Source organism: Pleurodeles waltl, chromosome 2_2 (assembly GCF_031143425.1).
Source record: "Pleurodeles waltl isolate 20211129_DDA chromosome 2_2, aPleWal1.hap1.20221129, whole genome shotgun sequence".
NCBI lineage: Eukaryota > Metazoa > Chordata > Amphibia > Caudata > Salamandridae > Pleurodeles > Pleurodeles waltl.
The window spans coordinates 1188231535-1188257599 of record NC_090439.1 but is presented as its reverse complement, the minus strand read 5'-3'; the positions used below and the strand labels follow the sequence as shown (position 1 = coordinate 1188257599).

At 45.9% G+C, this 26065-nt stretch overlaps 1 protein-coding gene across 2 annotated transcripts in view; it reads right to left on the bottom strand.

The window, feature by feature from the left end:
• LOC138283062 (phospholipase A2 inhibitor gamma subunit B-like) overlaps positions 1-20257 on the bottom strand; it is a 50214-nt gene extending 29957 nt beyond the window's left edge. Inside the window, exons 1-3 of one of the 2 annotated variants that reach the window (XM_069221206.1) lie at positions 20131-20257; positions 15717-15836; positions 14794-14949 (exon numbers count right to left, since the gene is read on the bottom strand). In XM_069221206.1, the coding sequence (XP_069077307.1) occupies positions 14794-14949; positions 15717-15836; positions 20131-20245 (391 nt within the window). In that variant the 5' untranslated portion in view covers positions 20246-20257. The remainder of the gene's footprint in view (positions 1-14793; positions 14950-15716; positions 15837-20130) is intronic. The other variant, XM_069221207.1, reaches the window with a different exon arrangement.
• Between the last annotated feature and the right edge of the window lie 5808 nt (positions 20258-26065).

The window sequence follows — 26065 nt, the reverse complement described above, 5'->3', positions numbered from 1 at the left end:
GGTCCCTCGACAAGAAAACAGAATTTAGAGACACCTAAGCCAACTGATGACGGCCGGCCTACATGAGCTTATATTCAATGACCTAAAGATGTTTTTCAGATTTTTTTCAGATTTATTTTCATGTTTTTGTCAGCGTTGACAATTTTTCTTTGTTGTTTGGGTGTGGAATGAACTCAACAGTCATCAGTTCTGTTATTGAGGTATGAGCCAGGAGCTGAATCACATTTATTAGCTTCAGCATGGTGCCTCCGTTTAGAATGTGAAATGCCCCCTTCGGGTCATAGCAAGGCATTAGAAGTAATTTGTTGTTCTCTGAAACCATCTTGTCGTGCAATGTCTGATGTCCTGGAATTCTTTTTTGTGCCACGCTATTTGTGCAATCATCTGACCAAGGATAGAAGCCATGATCTAAGATCTGTTTGTTGTTTCCGACAGATTGGTTTGTTACGATCATATTGTGTTTGGCACTTGCACATTGAGGGTTATGTTCCCAGAGATTGGCGGTTTCCAACCTATTACTAACCTGCTGAGTTCCCTGTTCTAAGCACTGGCAGATAATTGTTCTTTTTCCCTGTGGTTCTCTTAAGTGCATCTCACCATGCAAGAGGCTACTGCACTGCTCGTTGCTGGAAATAGAGGTATTGGGAAACTGCTGCTGTGATGTTAATTGATTACCTGGAGCACTTAGGCCCATATTAATACTTTTTTAGCGCCGCATTTGCGCCGCTTTTTGATGCAAAAATGGCGCAAACTTCCAAAATACAAATGCGGCACTAAAAAAGTATAAATATCGGCCTTAGTTCACACGTCGTGTTGTCCTCACTAGCCGGCTGTTCTTCCCTCATCTGACTAGATTTGGCCCTGCTTGCTGTCTTGTCACTATTACCTATACTACCTGATTCCTTACTCTGCAAGCCATTACATTTAGCTAATTATTTCCATACATTTTGTTGCTGGACTCCCTTAGATTTTTTCCGTGCTTTCCTTTGTCACTTCTTTTCCCTTTTCGTGAGTGAGGTTTCCTCCGCTATTGAATTGTTGGCAACTAATTCCTTCGATCCACCCGTGGAGGAGCCTGTTTCTTGTGTGCTAGGGCGTGATCTACCCACTAAGTTACTCTGAGACCTTTCCTGTCCAGATAAGTAATTTCCTGTGAAATTATTGCATTCATGTGGAGGATCCTTTGGGATTTGTGTGCTTTCCTTATACACTGGGTTTTTGAGGGCCTTCTCCCCACTATTACTAAAATGATCTTGAGATCTAAGGGTCTGAACTTTTACTCTTTCAAGATGTTGTTTAAGATTTCCCTAGTTCTTTGTAAGTTGTTGCCTGTGGTGGCTTGTTTTTGATGCTCACGATGTGGACGGCCAGGATATTGAGTAGGTCCATCTGAGTGTCTTGCTTGTCTGCTTGAAATTGGATAGCTGCTGACATCGCATCCATTGTTGATAGAACAGCCTTGCACAAGTCTCCAGATGTTGATGGTTTTACATTTGATTTTGCCCACTTTATATGGTCCAATGTGGCATCGGTTTCTTCTTGTCACTCCGCTGCCATGACAACTGAAGTTGCATGCATGTCAGGTGTTGTTGTTGGTATTATTTTGCAAAGTGAGCGGTCTTTCCTTGGTGAGCTAGTGCTGCAGATGGATCTCAGTTTTGCTTTATTATTTACTGATTGCCTTGAGGGATGTCTGAATAAGTACCTGAAAGATCTATCAGCGTAAGTGCTGTTCTCTTCTTGCGGGGGTTGTTGGGAAAATGAGGTGCAGCACAAACTCTCCCCCCCCCCCGTTGTTCCGGATACTGAGATTTAAGGTGAAAATAGTGTCACTTCGATATTATCTGTGAATTTCTGTGTTGATCGTTAGGCGAGTTTTATTCGGCTGAGAGTTAGGTGTGTTTGTTGTTCCCAGGTCAGCGCAAGATCTTTCAACGTTCTGCGCAGTCTCTGCTTCAACCGCGTCTGTTGTGTCTGTGTTGTTGGCAAAAGCTATATCTTTTGAAGCATTGGTGGAGTTCGACTCCTTCTTAGTGAGCAAGAAATCCGTGATTTTGTATCCTGCCTTTCTACCCTGGCTTGGAGATTTGTAAGGCGATTTCTTTTTTTGTGCCAGTTTGTCAGTATTTTCCCTTCTGTGGATTTACTTTTTGACTCGTGCCAACCCTCTCCAGAGGAGCCCTGCCTTTGCCTCTTTGTTGTTTTTTTCCTTCCACGTGTTGGTATCAACCTTGCTGCCACCCCTGGGTTGACAGGCTATGTCTGAATATTACGGCTGATAGTCAAACCTTGTGTGTATGCAAGCCACTTCAGTCTATTTGCTGGCTGCTTCTGCGCTGAGAGGGCATCCTGCAGCCAAATGCTTTGAGGAATTTGTGCTCACTGGCTTGTCACCATTTTAGAAGTTTACCACAAGGTCTCTGAATTTCTTTGCTCTATATTTTTACCCCAGGGCTTCTGAGCTGAGCGGTCTGAAGTTGCTTGGAAGCCTGGAAATACCTTGCACACCTCTGAACCTCTGTGTGCCTGGCCCAACTTGTGGCTTATGGCTTCAATGTATGGGGCACTCTCAGGGCTCTCTCCCTCTCTCTCTGACCCCTGCTGCCTTTTCCTGGAACCTATGTGCAATTGCAATAGAGCAACAGAGCAGTGGGACTGGGGTGGGGTGAATAGCCAAGGGCCGAGTGCTCAAGTTCAGAGCAGGTGGGGAAGAACACAAACTGGGATCCTAAACAGGGAGAGCAGAGACTATGCTTCCCCTCACCCACCCACTTCGCTCCTTATTGCTCCTTATCGCAGCGCTTACTGGCGCTTCACCAGCTCTACCACTCTTTTCCTGCCACTGTCACTGCCGCTGCATGCCACTGGGTGCCAACTATCGAGGATCACGGCAATCGTGGCCTGCGTCCTCGCGTTCTCATGTCTCGCCGAGAGTCACTCGGCACAGGCGTGTGTTGCATCTGCGTGCGTCAGCCAAACATCAGAGACTGTCATTCTCTCATAAGTACATCTTTAACATACACTGCACCCTGCCCATGGGGCTACCTAGGGCCTACCTTAGGGGTGTCTTACATGTGTAAAAAGGGAAGGTTTAGGCCTGGCAAGTGGGTACACCTGCCAATTTGAATTGGCACTTTAAAACTGCACCCACAGACACTGCAGTGGCAGGTCTGAGACATGATTACAGGGCTACTTATGTGGGTGGCACAATCAGTGCTGCAGGCCCACTAGTAGCATTTGATTTACAGGCCCTGGGCACCTCTAGTGCACTGTACTAGGGACTTACTACTAAATCAAATATGCCAATCACAGAGAGCCAATTACACATACATTTTTACATAGGACCACTTGCACTTTAGCACTGGATAGCCGTGGTAAAGTGCCCAGAGTATTAAAAAACAGCAAAAACAGAGTCCAGCACACATCAACAACCTGGGGAACAGAGGCAAAATGTTAGGGGAGACTATGCCAAGGATGCCAAGTCTAACACATGTTTCCCCCGGCTGAAAGTAAGGAGTAACTACCCAACCTCATGGGAGTTCTCATTCTTAAGGCAGAAGAATCTGGATAGACCATCAGTATTGGCGTTCTCTGTGGCAGGGCAGTGTTCCACCATAAAGTCCATCCCCTGTAGGGAAATGACCACCTGAACAGTTTTCGATTCTCATCCCTCATATGCATTAACCATCTGTGGTCGGTCTGAACCCAGAAGTGAGTCCCAAACAAGTGGGGTCTTAGCCTCTTCAGTGCCCAGACCACAGCTCTCTTGTACTCCACCTACGTTCCCTGGGAAGTAACTTCCGGCTAATGAAGGCTACAGGTTGATCTAGGCCCTCTTTATAAGCTGTGAAAGTACTGCTCCTATAGCATGCTCTCAGGCATCCATTTGCACCACAAGCTCCTTGGAGTAGTCAGGTGCCTTCAGCACAGGTGCTGTGCACATGGCAGCCTTCAGGGCATCAAAAGCAGTCTGGCAAACATCTGTCCAGATTAACTTTCTTGGTTGCTTCTTGGAAGTCAACTCATTCAAGGGGGCAAAAATGGTGCCATATCCCTTGACAAACATCCTGGAATAGCCAGTGAGGCCTAAAAAGGCCCTCACCTTAGTCTGGGTGTTGGGAGGCTCCCAAGCCAAAATGGTGTCAATTTTTGGCTGTCGGGGTGCCACCTGGCCGCTTCCTACTTGGTGTCCCAAATACACCACTGAACTCTGCCCTATTGGCACTTACTGGCCTGAATAGTGAGGCTTGCCTTTTGCAGGGCCTCCAACACTCTGCAGAGGTGCTGCAAGTGTTCCTCCCAAGTGGAACTGAACATTGCAATGTCATCCAGGTAGGCTACACTGAAGTCATCCAACCCAGTCAACACCTGGTTGACTACACTCTGGAATATGGCAGGGGCATTTTTCATCCCAAATGGCATCAGTTTAAACTGGAAGTCTCCATCCGGGGAAGAAAATGCTGACCTCTCCTTGGTCTCCCCAGTTAGGGCAATCTGCCAATACCCAGATGTCAAATCAAATGTGCTGAGGTATTTGGCAGCTCCAAACCGATCAATGAGCTCATTAGCTCGGAAGATGGGGTGCGCGTCTTAGTGACCGCATTGAGACCCCGGTAGTCCACACAGACCCAGGTTTCTGGTGTGGCACCAGGAGCAGCAGCCTTTGGAACCAAGACCACAGGGCTGGCCCAAGGACTGCTAGAAAACTCAATTACCGCTAGTGTTAATATCTTAGACACCTCATCTTTGATGTTAGCCCTGACCTTATCAGTCACCCTGTAAACCTTCTGTTTAATAGGTGGTCTGTCCCCAGTGTCCACATCATATGTACAAAAATGTGTGATCCCTGGAATCAAGGAGAACAGGGAGGCAAACTGACCCAATACCTGGCGACAGTCCCTCTGTTGTTCTGAGGTCAGAGAGGGGAGATGTTCATTCCCTCCACAGATCCATCTTTTTCTTCAGCAGACAGGAGGTCCGGAAGAGGCTCACTCTCTTTCTCCTCTCCGTCATCCATTGCTAGGAGCATGAACAGTTCAGTCAACTCAAAGTGTGGCTTGAGACGGTTCACATGAAGGACCCTTAAGGGTTTCCTGGAATTCCTCAAGTCCACCAGGTAGGTGACTTCGCTCTTGCACTCCTCCACCTCAAATGGTGCAGTCCACTTGTCCTGGAGCACTCTAGACTCTCCTGGCGCCATTACCCACACGTGCCTAGGCTGGTACTCAACCAGAGTGGCATTCTGGTCGTACCAGTGCTTCATATCCTCCTGGCTTACTTCCAGATTCTCTTGGGTGAGCTTCCTGAAGTGAGCTGTCTGGTTTCTAAAAGTCAGCATGTAACTGAATACATCCTGCGGAGGTTTACTAGGGGCTTTCTCTGAGCCCTCCTTCACCGGACTCAAAGGTCCACTGTTAGGGTGGCCATACCATAACTCAAAAGGAATAAATCCAAACCCTTTCCGAGGCACCTCCATGTAGGCGAACAGAAGGCATGGCAAGAGGGTATCTGTAGGAGGCTGGCCTGGTTTGTAGTCGGTACCTAGGGTACTCACACCTTACTCCAGGTCCAGTTATCCCTTATCAGTGTATGTAGTCAGTGTGTAGAAGACAGGGCTCTCTAGTGGTGGTGTGGATGAGCAGCACAGGCCTAGGAGACATGCAAAGCTCATGCAATATCACTGCAGTCATACAGTACTTACATCCGTGAAAGAAAATACTCAGTGGTACAAAAATAAAGGTGATCTAGTTTGGCTAAACACTTGCCAAAAGATATTGTAGAGAGGTAAGTAATATACACAACATATACATTAGTATCCAAAAACAGGTAAATAAACAGTTAGAAAACAGTGCAAATAGTGAAAATCACAACAGTTAGAAATAGGCTTAGGGGGAACACAAACCATATACTAAGATAGTGGAATAAGAACATCAGTTTCCCACCTAGGCAATTGTAGTGTGTAGAGCGGCGCTGGGAATATTAGAAAACACCAAAGGTAAGTAACAGATCCCACCCCAGAGCCCAGGAAAGTAGGAGTAAAACACAAGAACTTTCCTACTACACAGAAGAAAATGAGAAAGAAGATATTGCAAGAACCAGAAGTGGCTGCAAGACACCAATAGTGGATTTTTGGACCTGAAGACCTGTGGAAGAAGGGGTCCAAGTCCAAGAAGCACAGAAGAGTCCAGGAAGAACAGGAGACCCTGCTAACCCGGATGAAGGTTCAAAAGAAGAACCACTGTTGAAGAAGAACAGTCAGTACTGCACCCAAGAAGATGGATGCGGGTTCCTGGTTGGTGCAGAAGATGTCCCACGCTGGATGGATGATGGCAGTCTGGTTTGCATCACTGGATTCTGCCAACAAGCCTTGAGAAATGCAAAGCTTGTGGTTGAAAGCAAATGGAGCTGCCCAGGACCAGAAAGAAACAGGTTGACTCTTCTCAGGAGGGAGAGTCAGAGGAGACTTCAGCAGCACAGAGAGCCCTCAGAAGACCAGGCAGCATGACTAGGGGTCCCACAAGAAGAGGACAAAAGAGATGCAAATCAAGACCTATGCAGCATTACAACCAAGGGTCCCCTGCCGTCGGAGAACGTTACAGCAAGTTGTGCATCACAGGAGGGAGTGCTGGGGGCCAGAGCTGTGCTATGCATGAAGACCTTTGTGGAAGGTGGCACACAAGCCTTGGCAACTGTAAATCATGTGGTGCACGGGGGTACTGTCTTGCGTGGGGAGGCAAGCTCTTACCTCCACTAAAGTTGGACAGCTGGATGTCAGGACCACTTCAGTCTACCGCTGTGTTGCTGGATCCACGCACTTCGTCGGGAGAGGGGATCCAAACCACCAGTTGTCGAAGCAGAGGGTACCTGCTGGAGCAGGGAAGTGATACCTTCACTTCTAGGGAGATTCCTTCACTCTTCTGGTGCAGGCTGAAGACTGGAAGCCCTCTGAGGATGCACGACCGGGAAACAGTTGCAGTTTCTGGCAGACATGGCCAACATTATGATGGAGACAGTGTCACACCAGCGGGCCCCTGCCACTAGCCAGTCGTCTGAACAGCCTTTCACTTCCACTGTCGCTAGTGGCCAGGAGGCCCTGCCACAGGACTCACAGGCCACTGGCATCCCTCCCCCTGCAGAAGGTGAACCACCCTGCAAACGTTCCCTGCGATCCAGACAGAAGCCAGAGACACTTGCCAAGACCCCCGTCAGGAAATGTCCCCCTTGTGTCCCACTCAGTCACCCTGTCCACCTTGAACTGCCATTGCTCCCCTTCCGATGTCCCCTTGGACAATGCACCTGTGCTATGAACAGACTGGACAATACCCTGAACTTTCCTCCATCATCACCCTATCCTATTGCACTTCCACCTCTATATATAAGCACTTCAATAAACACCCTTTGATATAAATTGATTTTGCATATGTCATGTGTTTCAAAGATGTATTTATTGAAACAGATACAACCAATGCAAATGAACTGTGCATAGAATGAGCATAGAATCAATGACCTGTAGCTGGCTGTTGGATCACACCAGGAGTATTTGTCAAATCACCAACATCTGCAAAATGAATAGCCAGAGGTAACAGTAAGTGGGCATTGAAGTGGGAAATGCCAGCATGTCAAAGCCACACAGAATACAACCAAAGTTATTGAAATGTAAATTTGCACTGTCTCACCTGTGTGTCATAGGAGGTACTGACGGATTACAGATGTTCTGTTGTCCACATCCTCATCCTCTGCCTCCTCATCCTCACTGTCCACAGGGTCCACTGCTGACACAGGTGCATCTCCAGCCTCCTCCTCCTGCAGAAAGGCAAATGTCGTCTGAGGGCCAATTTGTGCAACACGCAGCATGCCACTGCTATTTAGCAGACCTTCTTGGGTGTGTAGCACAGGGATCCACCTGTCAGATGGAGGCAGCGGAACATGGCCTTCAGGAGGCCAAAGGTCCTTTCAATGATCCTTCTGGTTTACCCATCTACCTCATTATAAAGTTCTTCTGCCCTTGTCCTGGCATTCCTCACAGGGGTCAGCAGGCATGATAGGTTTGGGTAACGAGAGTCTCTTGTAAATATTGAGGGACAACATTTAGCTACACACTATCCTATATGACCAACAGCATAGGCATACACCAACATATACTGGGTGGGAATTAGGGCTCACCTATTAGCCACACCTTGTGCCTCTGTAGTTGGCCCATCACATGGGATGCTGCTTTTCAAAGGCATCCTGCACTGACCCAGGATACTTAGCATTGACGTGGGAGATATACTGGTCCGCCAAGCACACCATGTGCACATTTATAGAGTGGAAACTACTAAGATTCCTGAACACCTGCTGATTCTGGCAGGGGGGAGAGGGTACAAATGCAATATGTGTTCAATCAATTGCCCAAATTATATTGGGGATATGTCCCATTGCATAAAACCCGCCCTTCACAGTAGCTAAATCTTCAACCTTGGGGAATGCTATGTGGCTGCACATGTGTTTAATCAGGGCAGACAACACTCTTGTCAGCACTATTGAGAACATTGGCTGTGACATTCCTGCTGCCAAGCCCACTGTCACTTGGAAAGCACCAGTTGCCAGGAAATGGAGCACTGATAGCACTTGCACAAGAGGGGGGATCCCAGCTCTGCTATCCTACTAGGCTACCTTCTGCCTCTCTCCTCCTTTTACCTTGCTCCCTGCTGCGCTTCACTACTGTCCCTTAGTGCTCCTTTTCCTCGTTTCTCTCTCACTCCGCTCTCTCTCTCTCACTTTCACATTCCCCCTCTCTCTCCCGCGCTGCACTCCTGCTGCTGCTTCCCCCACGGCCCCACCCTCCATTGTCGGCTCCGCCCCATTTTTTGTGCCATTTGGTGTCCTCCTCCCACCTCCCAGCTGTCCTCTCCTCCCACCCACCTCCCTACTTTATGGTGGCCACGCCACTGGCGTGAGCGCCCGTCAATGCCTGGACTGCACCCTGCACCAGAACCCCTGGCTCCTGCCCGCCCCCCACTGCCGACATGCACGTATTCACTATGATGCTGTTACCCTCCACGCCCTCACCACCGACCGCTCTCCTGCCTGCCCTTAATCCTCTCAGCAGACCATCAGTGGACCCTTCTCCTTCCGGAACTGCCCCTTTACCAGTCTCCACGCCAACGACCCACCCACCAAGGCAGGACCCTCTCAGATGTATTTTCCTCCGTCCACAAGCACGCAGTAGAGCTATGGAATCTACTCGACTCAGCCTCCCCAGACGTCGCCTTCCTGACTGAGACCTGGATGAAACCCTCCTCAGTGCCTGACATCGCCATAGACATCCCGGACAGCTACAAGATCTCCCGCAGGGACCGCTCCAACAAACCATGAGGATGCATCACCTTCGTCCACAAGAACACCCTCAGGTTAACGACCAGTGCCGAAGACACCCTCAGCACAGCCAAACACCTGCACTTCCAGATCCACACTGACCCAAACACCACCCTCTGAGGGACCCTCATCTACAGGCCCTCCAGCCCACGACAGCAGTTCAGCGACTCCATCACCGACGCACACTCTCACATCCACTGACTACATACTCCTTGGGGGACTTAAACTTCCACCTCGAGAACACCAACAACAACAATAGCGCCACCCTGCTCGACAACCTCTCCAACCTCGGCCTCAAACAGCTCACCACAACACCGATCGACTCCGCAGGACACACACTCGACCCTATTTTTTCCGCCAGCAATCACATCACCTTCAGCCACACCACCGAACTCCATTGGACAGATCACCGCTGCATCCACTTCTCCTTCAAGAAACCCGCAACACACCACCCCCCACCACGGATCCCCCACCACAGTTAGAACAAGGTCACTGTAGACCAACTTATTGCGACCCTATCCAGGAACCCACCCATCAACACCACCGACACTGATGTGGCTACCCGCAACTTCAGGCAATGGATCGACACCTGTGCCAATACTCTCGCACCAATCAAGAAGTCCTCCAACAGACACACCGACAGAAAGGTCTTCTGGCTTACCGCAGACCTCCACAAATCTGAGCAAACCTGCCGAAGACAGTGGCACCAAGATCAGACTCTGTACAATCACACAGCCTTCAAAAACGTCATCCGCAGACACCACCAACTCATCCGAGCCACCAAGAGAACTGCCTTCAAAGACAGAATCAACAACAATGCGCACAGCCACAAAGAGCTCTTCAACATCGTAAAGGAACTCTGCAATCCCAGCTTCAACGCCAACGACATCCTGCTATCCCAAGACCTCTGTCTCTCCCTAGCCTCTACTTCCACAACAAGATTGCAGACATCCACAACAGCTTCAGCACCCGACCCCCCCCCCCGGGAACCACCAACACCACAGATTCACCTCCGACCAACCTCCTGCTCTACTGGACCCCCGTCAACGACAACAACACCATCTAAATCATGAACACCATCCACTCCGGCTCTCCATCTGATCCCTGCCCTCACCACATCCTCAACAAAGCAAGCTCTGTCACTGTACCCCAACTACAGAAGATCATCAACAGCTCTTTCAAGTCTGCCTCCTTCCCGGAGAGCTGGAAACACGATGAGATCAATGCCCTCATCAAAAAACCCAAGGCTGACCCAAAGGACCTCAAGAATGTCCTGCTTATCTCCCTGCTCCCCTTCCCGTCAAAAGTAATTGAGAAGGCTGTCAACAAACAACTAACCCACTTCCTCAAGGAGAACTGCACCCTGGACCCTTCCCAATCCGGATTCCACAGCAACCACAGTACCGAAACTGCCCTCATCGCCGCCACCGACGACATCAGAACCATGCTGGACAATGACAACACTGCGGCACTCATCTTCCTGGACCTCTCTGCCGCGTTTGACACAGTCTGCCACCACACCCTACACTCACGCCTCAGCAATGCAGGAATCCGTGACAGAGCCCTGGACTGGGTCACCTCCTATCTCACCGGCAGAACCCAGAGAGTCCGCCTCCCCCATTCCGCTCGGAGGCCACTGAAATCATCTGCGGCGTACCCCAGGGTTCATCCCTCATCCTGACCCTCTTCAACGTCTACATGGCTCCGCTCACTAACATCGCCCGATCCCACAACCTTAACATCATCTCATACATTAACAACACCAAGCTGATCCTCTCCCTTACCAAGGACTCCACCAAGACCTACCGCCACAATGGATGAAGGCCATCGGCGAATGGATGAAGAGCAGCTGCCTCAAACTCAATTCTGACAAGACGGAAGTCCTCATCCTCAGCTCCACCCCCTCCGCAAGGGATGACTCCTGGTGCCCTGCCACTCTCTGAGCAGCTCTGACTCCCACTGACCACGCACGCAACCTAGGATTCATCTTGGGCTCCTCATTATCCATGACCCAGCAAGTCAACGCCATCTCCTTCTCCTGCTTCAACACCCTCCGCATGCTCCGAAAGATCTACAAATGGATACCCACTAAAACCAAAAGAACAGTCACCCAAGCCCTCGTAAGCAGCAAACTACACTACGGCAATGCCCTCTAAGCAGGAACCACGGCCAATCTCCAGAAGAAGCTGCAATGCATCCAAAACGCCTCTGCACACCTCATCATGGACATCTTCCACCACTTCCTCATCAGAGACCACCTGAAAACCTGCACTGGCTCTCTGTCAATAAGAGAATCACCCTCAGACTCCTCACCCACGCTCACAACGGACTGCACAACACCGGACCACAATACCTCAACAGACGACTCTCCTTCTACACCCCAACCTGGCATCTCCGCTCCACCGACCTCACCCTCGCTACCATCCCACGCGTCTGCAGAGCTACAACCAGCAGTAGAGCATTCTCGCACCTCGCCGCCAAAATGTGGAACACTTTTCCCACCCACCTGCACCAGACCAAATACCTCCTTACATTCAGGAAACTTCTCAAGACTGAGCAGAAGCAGCACCTCTCTCCCCCCCTTTCTCCCTCCCCCTCCTCAGCACCTTGAGACCCTCATGGGTGAGTAGTGTGCTTTACAAATTCATAATTTGATTAGATTTTTACCAGGACTGGCGTTTACTTAATAAACAACTTCTGAAAATTATCAAGATCAGGAAAGGAAATACTAGCAGGATATATTGTTTTCCACAACACTGAATATTGTGAGCTGCCTGAAACCTTTTACTGTCCCATGGTCTACAAAATTAAAAGGAATGTGGTAACTAGGCTTTTAAGTGTACAGAACAGGCCAGACAGGCTTCTGTGTATAAAGAATAAGGCCAGCTGTGTATCCACGCCTTCTTCATGGTCTAATTTCAGCATGAAGAAGATTAGCTTGTTGACCCCAATAAACATGTCAATGGCACATGCACAAGCTGTCAGCTAGAATGTGGATGTCCTAAATCAGACCCACTCCCAGCAGCTTCAGGCTTCCATAGTCTGAGATGCACTTCTTATGAGAAAAGTTGTTGGCTGCAGAACATTTGTTTCAATAATGTTTAACTTTTCCAAGCTGGTTTTGTAAGCTGATAGGTAGCGCTCCCTAGACTAGAACTATTGGGAAGATTGAGCGGGTAAGTGAACAGTAACTCATTTTTGTGATTTCATCATTGGCATGAGCCATAATCACCACATATGGGAGAGTCTAGAGTAATCTGGCAGAGATTTTAAAAATTCTGTGGAAAGGCAGCACAAATCCCAAATCACAGTTGTAATATTATTTTTTTATTTATTTACTATTTTTTTTATTTGTCTGTATGTTTGTTTTGGACTTTTGTAAAGTTTATTTTTAAGATTAGGTAAAAGAAATCAGTCATGTACAATAGAGCATTTTCTGCACAAGCGCATGACTTGCTTAGCTTTTCCTCTCAGGGAACTCAGCAGAAATGACACTTGCAAGTCAACATTTTCAACCCTAGTGAAACTTTACTCACTTTCATTATTTTTCATAGTTTTTACAGAAAATACTGGAAGATTGCTAGAAAAGGTTTTGCGACTTTTCATACCCCTTCTAAACACTGCTTCCCCTCTGTCCCTCCCTCCTGCCTCCCCGGCTATCACATCATAAATTAACCCCACTCTGGACAAGTTTCCCAGCTCTCCTCCCTTGAGTGCCGTTTCTTCACTATTTTTTCTAAATGTTCTTGGAGGAGAACCCTCGTTAACCCCGAACCCTTGTTATGTCGGTCAGGCTTGCTTGTTCGCCACCGTGCACTCATCCCAAACTTTTACGACCCACCACTTTCATATGTCACCAGCCTCCACTGCTCTGCCTCCTCTTCCTGTGAGCAGTAGTCCTCAAAGGCCAAAAGGGCTGACCTCTGGTTTGGCAATGTACTAGAAATGGTGTTGTCTTGTACATTGCCAAATTAAATAAACAGCAGTTTGGCCTAAAGTCAGGTGCAGTTTAGGGTGGCTTACAGGAGGGAGGTCAGCACAACACTCTTTTGGACACATAAGGACACTTTTTGGCTCTGTAATAATGGGTCCCATAATCATGACTGGAGATTAGTCTGAAGTTTGTGTCCCTAAGCCAAGATTTTGTACAGCTTTTTTGTTATTCCTGCTTCTCAATAAGGGGCCTTCCTACATGCATTTAATGTAGAACTCAATGCTTCCTCCTAGACATTTACTTTTATTAGGGGTAAAAGAAAAGAGTGGAGGGCAAGTGACTTCTGACTAACCTTTCGGAAAACAATACACTTTAGAACACTTTGACCCTCATTACGACTTCGGTGGATGCCGTGGGCACCACCGTACCGCCAGTGCTGGCGGTATGCGTGGTGCCCTATTATGACTTTTCCACTCACTGGCCCAGCGGAAAAGTCACATCAACATTGATGCCAGCTTGTAATAGAGCCAGCGGCAATGTTGATGTGCAGTGGATGCAGCAGCACCCGCCCCTCATTTTACTGCCCATAATTCGGGAAGTGAAATGCGCAATGGGGCTGTGCCTGGGGGTCCCTGCACTGCCCATGCCAAGTACATGGGCAGTGCAGAGGCCCACAGAGGCACCCCGAGTCCCCCTTACCACCAGCCTTTCCATGGCGATGTTTACCGCCATGGACAGGCTGGCAGATGGGGACTCATAAGCCCTCTGGCGTGGCGGTCCAGGACCACCAGGGTCATAATGACCCCCTTTATCTCCAGCAAATACCATTGAGAACATGTTTAATGGCAGCAACGATCCTGCAAGGAGAGGGGTTCTCTTAAAATCAGACTTCCTTATATATGATTATCGTGACAAGACGTTGGTGGCCCATTTTGTGGAGTCCATATAGTGAAGGTTAATGTTATTGGCCTCCCTGTTGTGCTATACAACGTCAGAGCTGTGAATGCTCTTGATTTTGGGGTTAAGAGTTGGGGCAGGGAAGAGTTATATGGAGTAATGAAAATTATTGGAGAAAACCTATACCACTAGCTAACTGATCCTCTAGGTATTTCTCAAGTTTCAGTACTCCATTCACAGCCAGCTCATGCACACATCCTCTCTGTTACTGTGGACAAAAACCCAAACTATATAAACATTGCAGATCCCCTACTTCACAGACTTTGAAGCTGCACACTGTGTGTACCATGTACATCGCCTCTGCACATATGTCACAGTCACAGCTTGTATGTACACTGCAAATCCCCTCAGTTGTATATGTAGGAGTCACTGACTGCAAGTACCCTATATGTACTCTCTGCTACAGGTGTAGAATTCACAGACATCCTCTCCATTACAGATCTCAGTCACACATTGTACCTACCCTGCACGTTCGCTTCATCCCAGACTCGAAAACCCTGCTCACCGCCTGTGTTACAGATGTCAGAGTCATAGACTGTACATACCTTGCACATCCCCTCTGTTGCAGAAGTCAGAGTCACAGCATGTTCGACTGATCTGGAAAGACAACACTGAGTTTCTGAAGGAGAACTCTCTATTGCAGGTTTGTTTATTGGAAGGATCCAGACAGCCCTTGAACACGGTTAGAGCAACATCACTCCCTGTTGGCAAAAATGCATGGTTTGATTCAACAAAAAACTGATATGATTATGAGTTCCAGAGCCGACATGGGTAAGCAGCATGCTGTGCCAAGGAGAAGCAAGTGTGTGTGTGTCAAAATAACATCAATGTTACTCAGCAAATATGAATTTTAGTGAGGAAGACCATTCCTCTTGAGCAGTTTTGAATGTGACGTCACACCCCCCTTACGACCACAAATGGCATGCTGCCACTGATGTTACTCACATGCCTTTCTAACTTTCTAACTAAGAGGCAAGCAAGAGAAATGAGTTTGGCAGGTTGAGAAATGTATCCCAAACAGCAGATATTAGCCAACCATACGTTGTTCGCATGTAGAAACAGTAGGGGGCATTACGAAGGTCACAGATAAACCTTACAACCAACACCTAGATGTCCAGAATCAGTACTTAATTTGTGCTGGTGTCAACTGCACATACTTGTGGCAATCCACCACATGGTGGCCTTGTCAGCCTATTCAATAGAAAGCACACGAGCAACGTGTTTACCAATTCAATGTGGTGAAAATAAAATACTAATATCAGGGTGCTTGCTCGGGCTATTCTTACAGCTCTGACTCACTCACCTAATGCAGTCCAAGTTGTCAAAGGTGTAGGACTGTAATGGTTTGTAAGTGCTGCTGTTAATGGTTAATTACCTTGGTGCATGAACCTATTATTTTTCAAATTCCACACTGGCCAGAAGTTTGATGATTGAGTCACGTTACAGATATGTGGCATGTGGCACTCACCCAGTGTGTTGTTCTCCAGCCCTTTGACGCAGTGAGTGACGTCAGGAGAGCATTGCTTGAGGATACCTGCGCAACTGGTGGTGTTGGTAGCCAAACACTGCTCACAAAGTAGGCAATCTGCTGGGAGAAGAAATACAACCTGGAGTTCTTTGTATGTATTTTCTTTTCATTCATACAGACAGATATGACTGTAAAAAGCCATTCACTCTTCATGTTGAAATGTTTCAGTAGTAAGTAGAGGACAAAGAAATTATGGGGATCATTGGTACAAATATAATGCAAAATAAGAAATGTTACAGTGTACCACGTTTTAGGGAGTAAAAGAGTGAAGAAACAAACACAAAAAGTCACTTGGACAGAAAAAAAAAAATATATATATATATATATATATATATCAACAAAAGCGGCTCAGTTCATGGCGACGCGCTCTATTAACCGGTGCTCAAACCGAGGGCAAGCCGTACCCTCAATTAATTATTGAAATAAGAAACGTTGGGTAGAGCGCTCCATTATTAATTGACTGTGAACAAAAGAACAACGCGTTTCGACCAACACGGCCTTTGTCGAGTTCTGAAATCCTACAATCCATTTTCATCTTATTTATAGCTAATCACCTTCTGGCCAAACTAATGCATGTTGGGACTGATAGTCCAATTAAACAAAAAGCAAACAGCAAGTTATCTTAACATAACTCATTACATCCTTTTCAATACTCACACTGGTGATTACCTATTATACTCGCAAACTGTAGTTTTGCCAAATACTTTTGCAAAATGTTTTTGTATAAATACAAATCATTAAATCAACAGAAATAAAAAATATGTAAATTATGTTTGTATATAAATCGGAATCCAACTAACTTGCTATGTACATTCATAATTCTCATGTTGACCTCCTCCTTGTGCACTTTAATCCAAAAACAAACAGTTGCAAGCAACTTCACCACCGCACTCCAGGAGGAAATGATTTCTTTTTATTGCAGTCAGGATTAAATCACCATCCTTCACCACTGACGCGTTTCGACCTACTGGTCTTGATCACAGTCAACAGAAACACGTCAATTTCCTCCTGGAGTGCGGTGGTGAAGTTGCTTGCAACTGTTTGTTTTTGGATTCATGAGAGGAAATGGTCCATTCCTCACACCTGCACCAACATGAAAGAGCGCGCCAGAAGCAGGACCAGTTTGTTTTCTCATATATATATACATATATATATATATATATATATATATATATATGTGCAAAAAACTAAGGAGAACTCTGGGAAGTTCCCAATTTTAGGTGGAGAGCTGCTCTAGTAAGGAGCACCCTGCAACACCAGCAACACTCTAGATTTGCTCACCTCAAATGTCTGTTTATCTAGCAAAGTCTTTAAGCATTGGATCAGCACAGTGCTATCCACGCCGAGCTAGATAGTGACAAAGTCTTTTGCCATTTGTACAGCAAAATCTTTAAGCATAGGATTGACACAGTGTCATCCTTGCTGAGCTGTAAAATGAGAAAAGCCATATGGACAGACATATATATGGACAGATAGAGATAGTTATAGATAATAAAAGATAGGGGAGCAGATTTGCTAACATTTGACGCAAAACACAGAGCAGCAACCAAAGTTAATGCGCTGTGCTGCATCTAAGGCAGAGAGGAGAACTGCACCATATATACTAAGGTAGTGCTCTACTTTCTGCTCTGCCTGTGCTGGAGCCCTTTTGGCTTCCTTGTGCAACGCACCCACACTTACACCCTAGTGCAAAGCAGTGTGTGTGATTTCTCGCGTAGGTTTTGTACTGGAAAGCTACCCTTACAATACAAAGTTCTCATCCATATTTGTCATAAATCCAGTCAACTCTGGAGGAGAAGAGGTCACATTCCTGCTCTCTGCCTGCTCTGGCTCACAAACCGCAGTATAGTGCCAACACAGTCACCCTTGTACCATCGTGTAAGGCTCCCTGCATTCCAGGCAGGATTATTTTTGTGCAGGAAGGAAGACCTTCCTGCACAGAAACAACTCTCCACAGCTTTTCCTCTCTAAACGTGTGCTGTAAAATGCAGCACACATAGAAAGTGGAAAAATGAGGCTAAATAAAGACATTTCTCCACATTACGTCTCCCCCGGGGAGCCGTAGCGTTCTGATGAATCCCATGTCTACCAGTTATTAGTAAATCTTGGAATGGTGCAGAATCCATGGGTGGATGCGTGGTAACACCCACATACTACCACTGAAATACCTCCCTGTAGAAGAGTATTGGAAGGCATCTACTTGCACTTTCTTGCATGACTCCAGATTTAACAAGTCATGCAGGTTTTGCAGGCGGGTGATGCAAAATATGCCCCTCTATGTTTAGGCACAGCTTAAAAATATTCCACATCTGTACGAGTGCTTTGCATTGCAAAACACAAGCAAATATGGAAATGTTTAGAGAAAAGAAAATTAGCATTCTGTTAGATGTAAATGATACGACTTGTCACATATATTTAACTTCAATGGCAATGGTGCATTAATGGGTCAACTTACTTACAGGAAAGTTAATTAAACCAATGATTTGAAGCCGTTTTGAATCACAGGTTTAGGGATAAAGCACACAATGTGGCACTAAATGACAGTCACAATCCATAAATTCTTTACACCAGAAATCTTTAGAGTCCATTACATAAAAAAATAAAATAATCAAATGTCCTATAGTCTCATCAACACCTACAATTTAAATTGGTTTTAGATGTGTATACTTTGTGAAGGAAGGATGCCAAAACGGTTTCCAATGTATTATCTTGAGTAAGACTTTAACAAATTATATTTTGATAAGAAGTTCTATAAAATATCAAATATCAAATCCTTATACTTTGTGAAGGAAGGATGCCAAAACGGTTTCCAATGTATTATCTTGAGTAAGACTTTAACAAATTATATTTTGATAAGAAGTTCTATAAAATATCAAATATCAAATCCTTATACTTTGTGAAGGAAGGATGCCAAAACGGTTTCCAATGTATTATCTTGAGTAAGACTTTAACAAATTATATTTTGATAAGAAGTTCTATAAAATATCAAATTGCAGCATACTTGTGATCCTGTATGGAAGGGACTGGGCAAGTCAAATTCTGTTTCACTATAGCTGAAACTCATTTTTAAAGACTGAAGATGGTCTGTCAAAGCTCAGCTGCAAAGACTACACATTCCAGGCTCATCACGGTCCAGGCAACATTTGATTTTACAAAGTAATAGCACACATAATAGACAGCCTGGACAGCTTAAATTCAGGCCTTCCACACTACGCCTGGCTTTGAATAGTCTTTTTTCACACACTATCAAGTTGATTTGCGGCAAACGTCTCATATGTGTTGTAGCCTAAGATCACATAAGTCTAGGAACAAATTAGACTTTTGGTACAGATTGTGTTCCATACTTCATAACAGTAATTGAGCCACGATTGTAAGGAGGTTTGTTATGTGAAGGACTCAATACAGGAAAATAAATTCATAATTTTGCCACTGAGCTAAATGAGACAATTGGATATATTTTATCACAAAGGAAATCCTTAGAAGTTGGGTCACATAGACCCAAATTCTAGTATGCAAAGCCTTACAATTGTAATTCTTCTTCAATGTAGATGATCAGCAATGGCTGAATGGTTAAACCACTTAAAATGTGACCCAATCCCAGGATAAAACTACATGGGACAGATAAAGAAGTTAGGAATTCCCATGTGCTTGACAGAGGACTGTGGAAACATGTGGATCCAGCTGTGTCTTGACCCTACATGCACAGAAAGTCATCCAATAGCTAGATGTGCTAGTAGTTGCACTAGCCGCTTGCTTCTCCACCTTGCCAACTTTCATGCAAACATATGTTGCTTATCATCTTATGGTAACTGTGACAACAGGTGCTCCAAACATGACTACGCTCAATTGTCCATTGCAACTGTTACAATGTTTGCGATGGTTATTGACTGCGCTTTCATAGGGAGGCTAGAAGGACTAGTCCCAGGATACAGAACTAAAAGCTTTAGCAACGTTCAGCCTACCAGAACCTCAGGTAGACACACATGTAACGATTTGTACCCTCTAAAGATTACAACTCAATGCAAATCATTTTTCTTCTAGCCCACCCTAGAGTGCATTAATGGGGGTTGCAGAGAGCACCAGATTTTCAGTTTGTGGGTGGGTGGTTCCTTGCAAAAGGCTGTAAAAACTTACATAAAGTATGAAAACACGGTGAAAGACAGGATCAATGGAAGCAAGGGGTGTGATATGATAGTAGATAAAGTCAGCAGGGGCCATTTTAACTTACTGCTGTTTTCAGGAAAAAGTCCTGCCCTGATGATTACTCTCTTAGTATCTATATCTCTCAGTAACTATGAACACCATTCTATGTACTCAAAGAATTCAAGAATATAGAAGGTCATGGTAATCTTACCTCCAGTTGTCAGTGCCTGGAGCATGATGACAGCTGCAAGGATGGACCTCATGGTGGTAAGACAGTAAGGAGTAGAGTAATGGAATCTCTGCACCTTCCTGGGTGATTTGTACATCTCATGCTCAGTATATGCCTTTTATACTTTCACAGAAGAGGTGAACACATGATACCCGAGCTCTACACACAGGATGTGACTGAACCTTTAGTTTCTGATAGGATGTACTTCTCTGGCTGATGTCATCATCCCTTAGATATGTGTTTAAATAAATTGTGTGACATGATGTAATGCAGATTTATTGAGCAAATACCAAACTGAACTGAGGCCATAATTATAAGTGCAGTGCTAAATTCCAATCAAACAAACATATATAAATATGTGCAGGAATCATAATTATGAGTAACATAAATTGTCCAGTAAAGGGGGTTATATCAAACACACAAAAGGTGATGTGAGGTATGCCACTATAAATAGAACTACTAAATAGTACTGATCTTCTTCTCATGGGAACAATCAATCCCGAACTGCCAGAAAAGGTCCCCTCTATAAAGGAATCCAAGCAACCACAAACCACAGAGTGGAATACTTATTTACTGCACATGTATTATCACAGATCTGACAACTTATCACAAAAAATGCCCAAAGAAGAAGCTAAACATGCAGGATTTTGGGCTGTAAATACTACATCCCCCTGTTTCGTCACACTACAAGGAGCAAAATCTGGAATATTTACCACACCCGGATAGTTCTGCTCTGTGGATGCCTCATTTTATTGCATCCTACTATGTCTTGTAATTCCTACTAAATATGCTGCAGATGTTGCTTTTCGTATTTTAGCTCAATTATGCATTCATACCTCTAAGTAAATGTGCACATTGGAATCCTAAAGCAAAAGATTGCTTATTCATTGAATACAGTTAATTAAGATGCAGATAACATGCTTAAGGCAGACTCACATCACACTAATAAGATATATTTAATTGTTCCTCTTTCCTCTTCAGGTTTCCTTGTTCCCTAGGTTCTTGCTCACATTATCAACTTCCGAAATTTGGGAAGAGATGCAAACGGAGATGTGAGGGGACGCGAGCTGAGGAGCTGATGTTGAGGATGCTTCCGGAACTCGAGGACCGCTTCTGGGGTGGTGGAGCCGGAGCTGTGGGTAAGCAGCTTGTGGCAAGCAGTGGAATGAGTCAACAGAGGGCGAGCTATTGGAGGGCAGAAAGGCGGCAAGGTGGTAAGATGGCAAGAGAAGCAAAAGCAGTCAGTGATAAGCAGTGGAACACCCTGTGATTTCTTGCAACCCCAAAACCGTCCTGAACCAGCACAAACCAGCCCAACATTCAACTCCCAGCTTTCCTCCATCCCTGTCCGTCCACCCCTCGTCCTAAGTGTCGGTTGGCTGAAAAAAGGTGGAGGTGAGGGTGGATGAAGTTATCACTGTACATTCATTGGATTTTGTGCAGCACTCTACCACTGCACTCTTCCAGCTTCCACCCTTCAGTCTCCCCAATTTCTGCTCCAAACCCACAGCTTTTGTTCCTGTTCTTGCTCCTGCTGTGTACAACTCTGCATTAACCCTGCATTCTGAGCACTCTGGCAATTTATTAACTTAGTGCAGAGGGGAAAAAAGAGACAGTGATTAATTAATGAATTATTCAACGCTATAAAGATCTATAACGTTGTAGAGGGGCTGCAAGATCATTAAATGAAGGCTCCCACAGATTGTCTGACTGGCCTGAATGACGAATTGTGCTGTAAGGACATACAGAGTGCGTGGCTGTGGCATTAGAGCCAGGGCCCTAGGGTAGAGCCAGAGAGGCATGGAAGAGCCCGTGCTAGGTCTTAGTGTAGCTTGGTGCGCTTTTTGTGCTCCCCCGCCACCTTGATTCATGTGGTCGATAGTGCAGCAATTCTCATAACCTAAGTGCAACTGTTAACACTGTGTGACACCAGCACAACAACCTATACAGATTTTGGATATTAAGACAATTGGCCAATAACCGGGGCCTGTTCACTGTGCACGACACTGCAGAAAAAACTATGCTAAAAAGCAGACGAAGTACCAATGCAAGGCAGATGGTCCCAAGGTGCTCAATGAGGGTGTTTAATAGGCTTATTATGACACATCCCAAGGCAAAAGGATTTGGGTAGAAGGAGCCCAGGACTATGACAGGTGTCGTTGATGCCCACTATGGTGCTGAGTCTACAGAGCCTGATTCCTCCTGCCCTGCACTCTCACTGGATGGAAACAACCGTAGCTGGGGTGAGACCATGGTGAATATAGTCATTCCTTGACCTCCCATGAGACAATAACCAAAAGGTGGATAAGGTGCTCCCCTGCAGCAGATTTCTGAGCAAACAGGACTAGAGAAACCAGTAGTGATGCAGGGTTTGCCTGAGAGGAGAATGGTGGGGAAGCAAGAACCCTGCGTCGGACGTACAGAGAGAGTTAGTGAGACGAGAGCTGATGGAGATGTTGAAACTGTTTTGTCTAGACCTTCAATGTCAGTGCCCATGGGAGAGCAAACCCGCAAGAAGTTATGTGCCATGCCAAAGAACCAACAATGTGTGATGGATAACTTAATGGAGGGGAGTGAACCTACAGCTCTGTGACAGAATAGGAAGGAGCACAAGGTCCTGCTCCATAGCTGCTCCAATAGAGAACCAATGGTGCCAAGCGACTGTCTGGGAGATGGTAAGCCAAAGGGGAAAAGTGACTACCTCAATGAAAGTTCCCTCATGTTTCTAGACTACACACTCCCTGATGTACCTTGTAGCCCAGTAGCGAATAGGAACAAGACAAGTTTCGGAAAGGCTGGATTTTTTTAATCACCAGATGCTTCATTGACATCAGATAATGGCTCAGATTCCTGGATGGAGGCTGCGCTTGGCTCCAAATCCACTAATACCAACACTACCCTAGTGGGGGGCTCTGCTCAGATGACTCTATATTCCAGAGCATCCTGGTTTGCCAGTACTCGAGGGATAACCCAATATCTGCAGAGTTCTCACATGTTTTTGTAATTTCTGAGGCTATGACTGCATTATACAATGTTTTAGCATCAATCCTTGCATTACTGGAGAAATTCCTTTGGGAAACCGACCACATTGAGTCACTATTAACTATCATATTACAGACCCTCGTTCCGGGCTTCCGGGAGGAAGGATGGATGAAAGGAATCGGGATACACCCCCTCAATCCCCCCGGTGAGCTGGCCAGAGCTGGACCAAATTTCCAATACTGAAAAGGAACACTGTACAGATGGAAATTCCAGATACCAAACCTGCTTAAACTGAGAGTCAATTACAAACTGATGTGATTATGGCCAAACCTTACGGTGATGGTGACCATGATGGGGCTATCACAACAGGGAGGGACAGCCAGCCCACAGATGAGGATCAGGCTAGTCGCTGTGAAAATACCACAGTTTCAAGATCTAAGCAGCCATTGGTTGGTACTGTGGAGTCAAAAGTAAGAACCTTGGGGCCACATGGAAACACCCCAGGTAAATCAGCTGAGAAGCCGAGTTTGGGTATCAAGAAGAAGGGAAATGCTGCAAAAAAGGGGATGGGGTCTTCACCGTTTCCAATTTATTCCTTAAAATGGTTGTTGCCCAACCCCAAGAATGATGCAGTCAGTGGGGTATTTCCAGCTTCCAGCTTTAAGGATTTGCTAAATGTGGAGAATACAGATGCTAGCAACTAAGGCACTCCTCTGTTGGATAATGCCTCATGGCAAGATGGAAGGAGTTGGGATGAAGTAGGGGACTCTGGAACCACTCAAATCCCCTATTGCGAGTATAGCCGAAGTGGGGGAGGTTCAACTAGAGAGGCAGCCTGGCCAGAATACCCATTAAGGGCAAGAGTGCCCAGGAATAAGAAGGCTCTAGGAAGGGAATGGTTGTGAGGAAGGGCACAAGAAGGGCAGCTAAGGCTTGTAGCCCTTGGCTTCGCACTCAGATGACAGTAGCCCAAATCGGGCAGGATGATGCATCTACTCCTCATGAACTGGAGGCGCCTTCTAGCCTAAACCCTGACGCCCTACCATTTACTGTGCCCACAGTAATTAGACTCAGAGACAGTCTGGAAGATTGTGATCTGTATTATGACTGCACTGCTGTTCCTGCTGGTGTCTTTCCTGATAGAAGGAACAGTGGGAGTTGCCTGGAGTTTGTTGATCTCTTCCCTGATGATCGGGTTAAACCAACCCATAAACAGATCAAGGCTGCTAGCTCTCTTTTACGCTATTCCAGAGCAGAGAGTTCATTCTTTTAGTGAAGCTGGGAGCATGCAACAGTGGTTGGATCATGGTAGGAGGTGCATTTACCCTGTTGTCTTCCTAGGTGGCCCTATCATCTCCTGCCGTTGCCCTGCCAGGTATAGCTAGACATATCCTCAACCATACAGACTGTTTCCACATAATGGGGTTGACGTGTTGTCATATCCTGATATCAATCAAGAGGGGGTTGGCTTGGATGAGCGGTGCAGGAGTAATATGGATATGTTGAGTACTGTTAGCCCATATGGATACGGATTTGCAACATGGGGAAAACTGAGGGGGTCTTAAGCTGATGGCAGTAGAGTGCTGGAACCCTGATTATCACTCCCCATAAAAACATCAGGCAAATCAAGATCCCCAATTATATCAAGAAGAAAAAAGGGAACAATTGAGAGTATTGGTCACGGGTAGTGGCTGTACTGGCTGGAGACATGAACCCCTCCTAGAGTGGGATTTGACTGAGTAAAGGAGGAACTCCCCCTCTATTCTGTCACTCCCCCTGCACACATTTTTCGCACACCTCCCCCTTGTGATAACTTCAAGGGGCTGTATACAAATTCTGTTGTGGAACGTAGCAGGCCTTGTTAGCAAAATGTAAGCTGATGATTGGTTAGACTTTGTTAGCTTATTTGATATTATTATATGATATATATGATATTTTTTGCTTCCAAGAAACCTGTGCTCTCTGTGAAATATGTGGGGCAGCCATTTGTTTGTCTTTATTGCTAATATTCAGCATGTGAGGCTCGGGCCTGGGGGAGACATGAGGAGGGTGGTTGACATCCTGAACATATATATCCCACCAGGATGGTCCCTGGAGATCCAGGCACTCTGGAAAGAGTGCCCCGCATATATTGGAAGTGCTAGACAGGATGTAATAGATGATAAACTAATGAGGGAGAATGAAGGAGGCAGGAATTTGATGCTGATTTGTGGAGATTTCAATACACTATCATGTGATGCCATTAATAATAGTGAAACATTGATTGAGTCCACAAGAAAGGTTAAGGCATTTACTGATCTTTTGTTAAATAACCATTTTTGCCTTGCCAATGGGTGTACCAAGTCAGATGGTGCTGCCACGGCAATGGAAGATCCTCTTTGATTATTGATTATGTAATTGTCAACGCAGAAGCGTGGAAGTCCATCTTTGATATGGTTGTGATCAGCAGAGTGGAGAGTGATCACAATCCACTTGTCTTCAGTATGAGGATGAGTGTTATGGGGTTTGAACCATGGTACTATGAGTGCAAGATTGTTCTGTCTAATTGTAGAAAGAGAATAGGGTGGTATCTGCGAGAACTCCTGCAATTTGAACATATAATGGCTAACTATGGACAATCTATTATAGATGCTTTGACCAGCGTTAGCCCCTCCATCCTAGCTACATATAACATGATGATATGGGAGTTGAGGGCTACGTGATCTATGCTGCAGAGTATAAGTTAGTAGGCAATAATAGAGGGGGGCGGTCTGGGAGGAAAGGTTGGTTTGATAAGGAGTGTGCAAGGGTGAAGAGAGATGTTTCCCATGCCTCAACATGGCACCATGATAGCTGCACCAGTGGAGAGAAATTCAGAGAATGTAGAACAGACTATAAGTGCCTTCTGGCCGCCAAGAACCTGCTGTACCAAAATGCTTTATGGGCAGATTGAGGG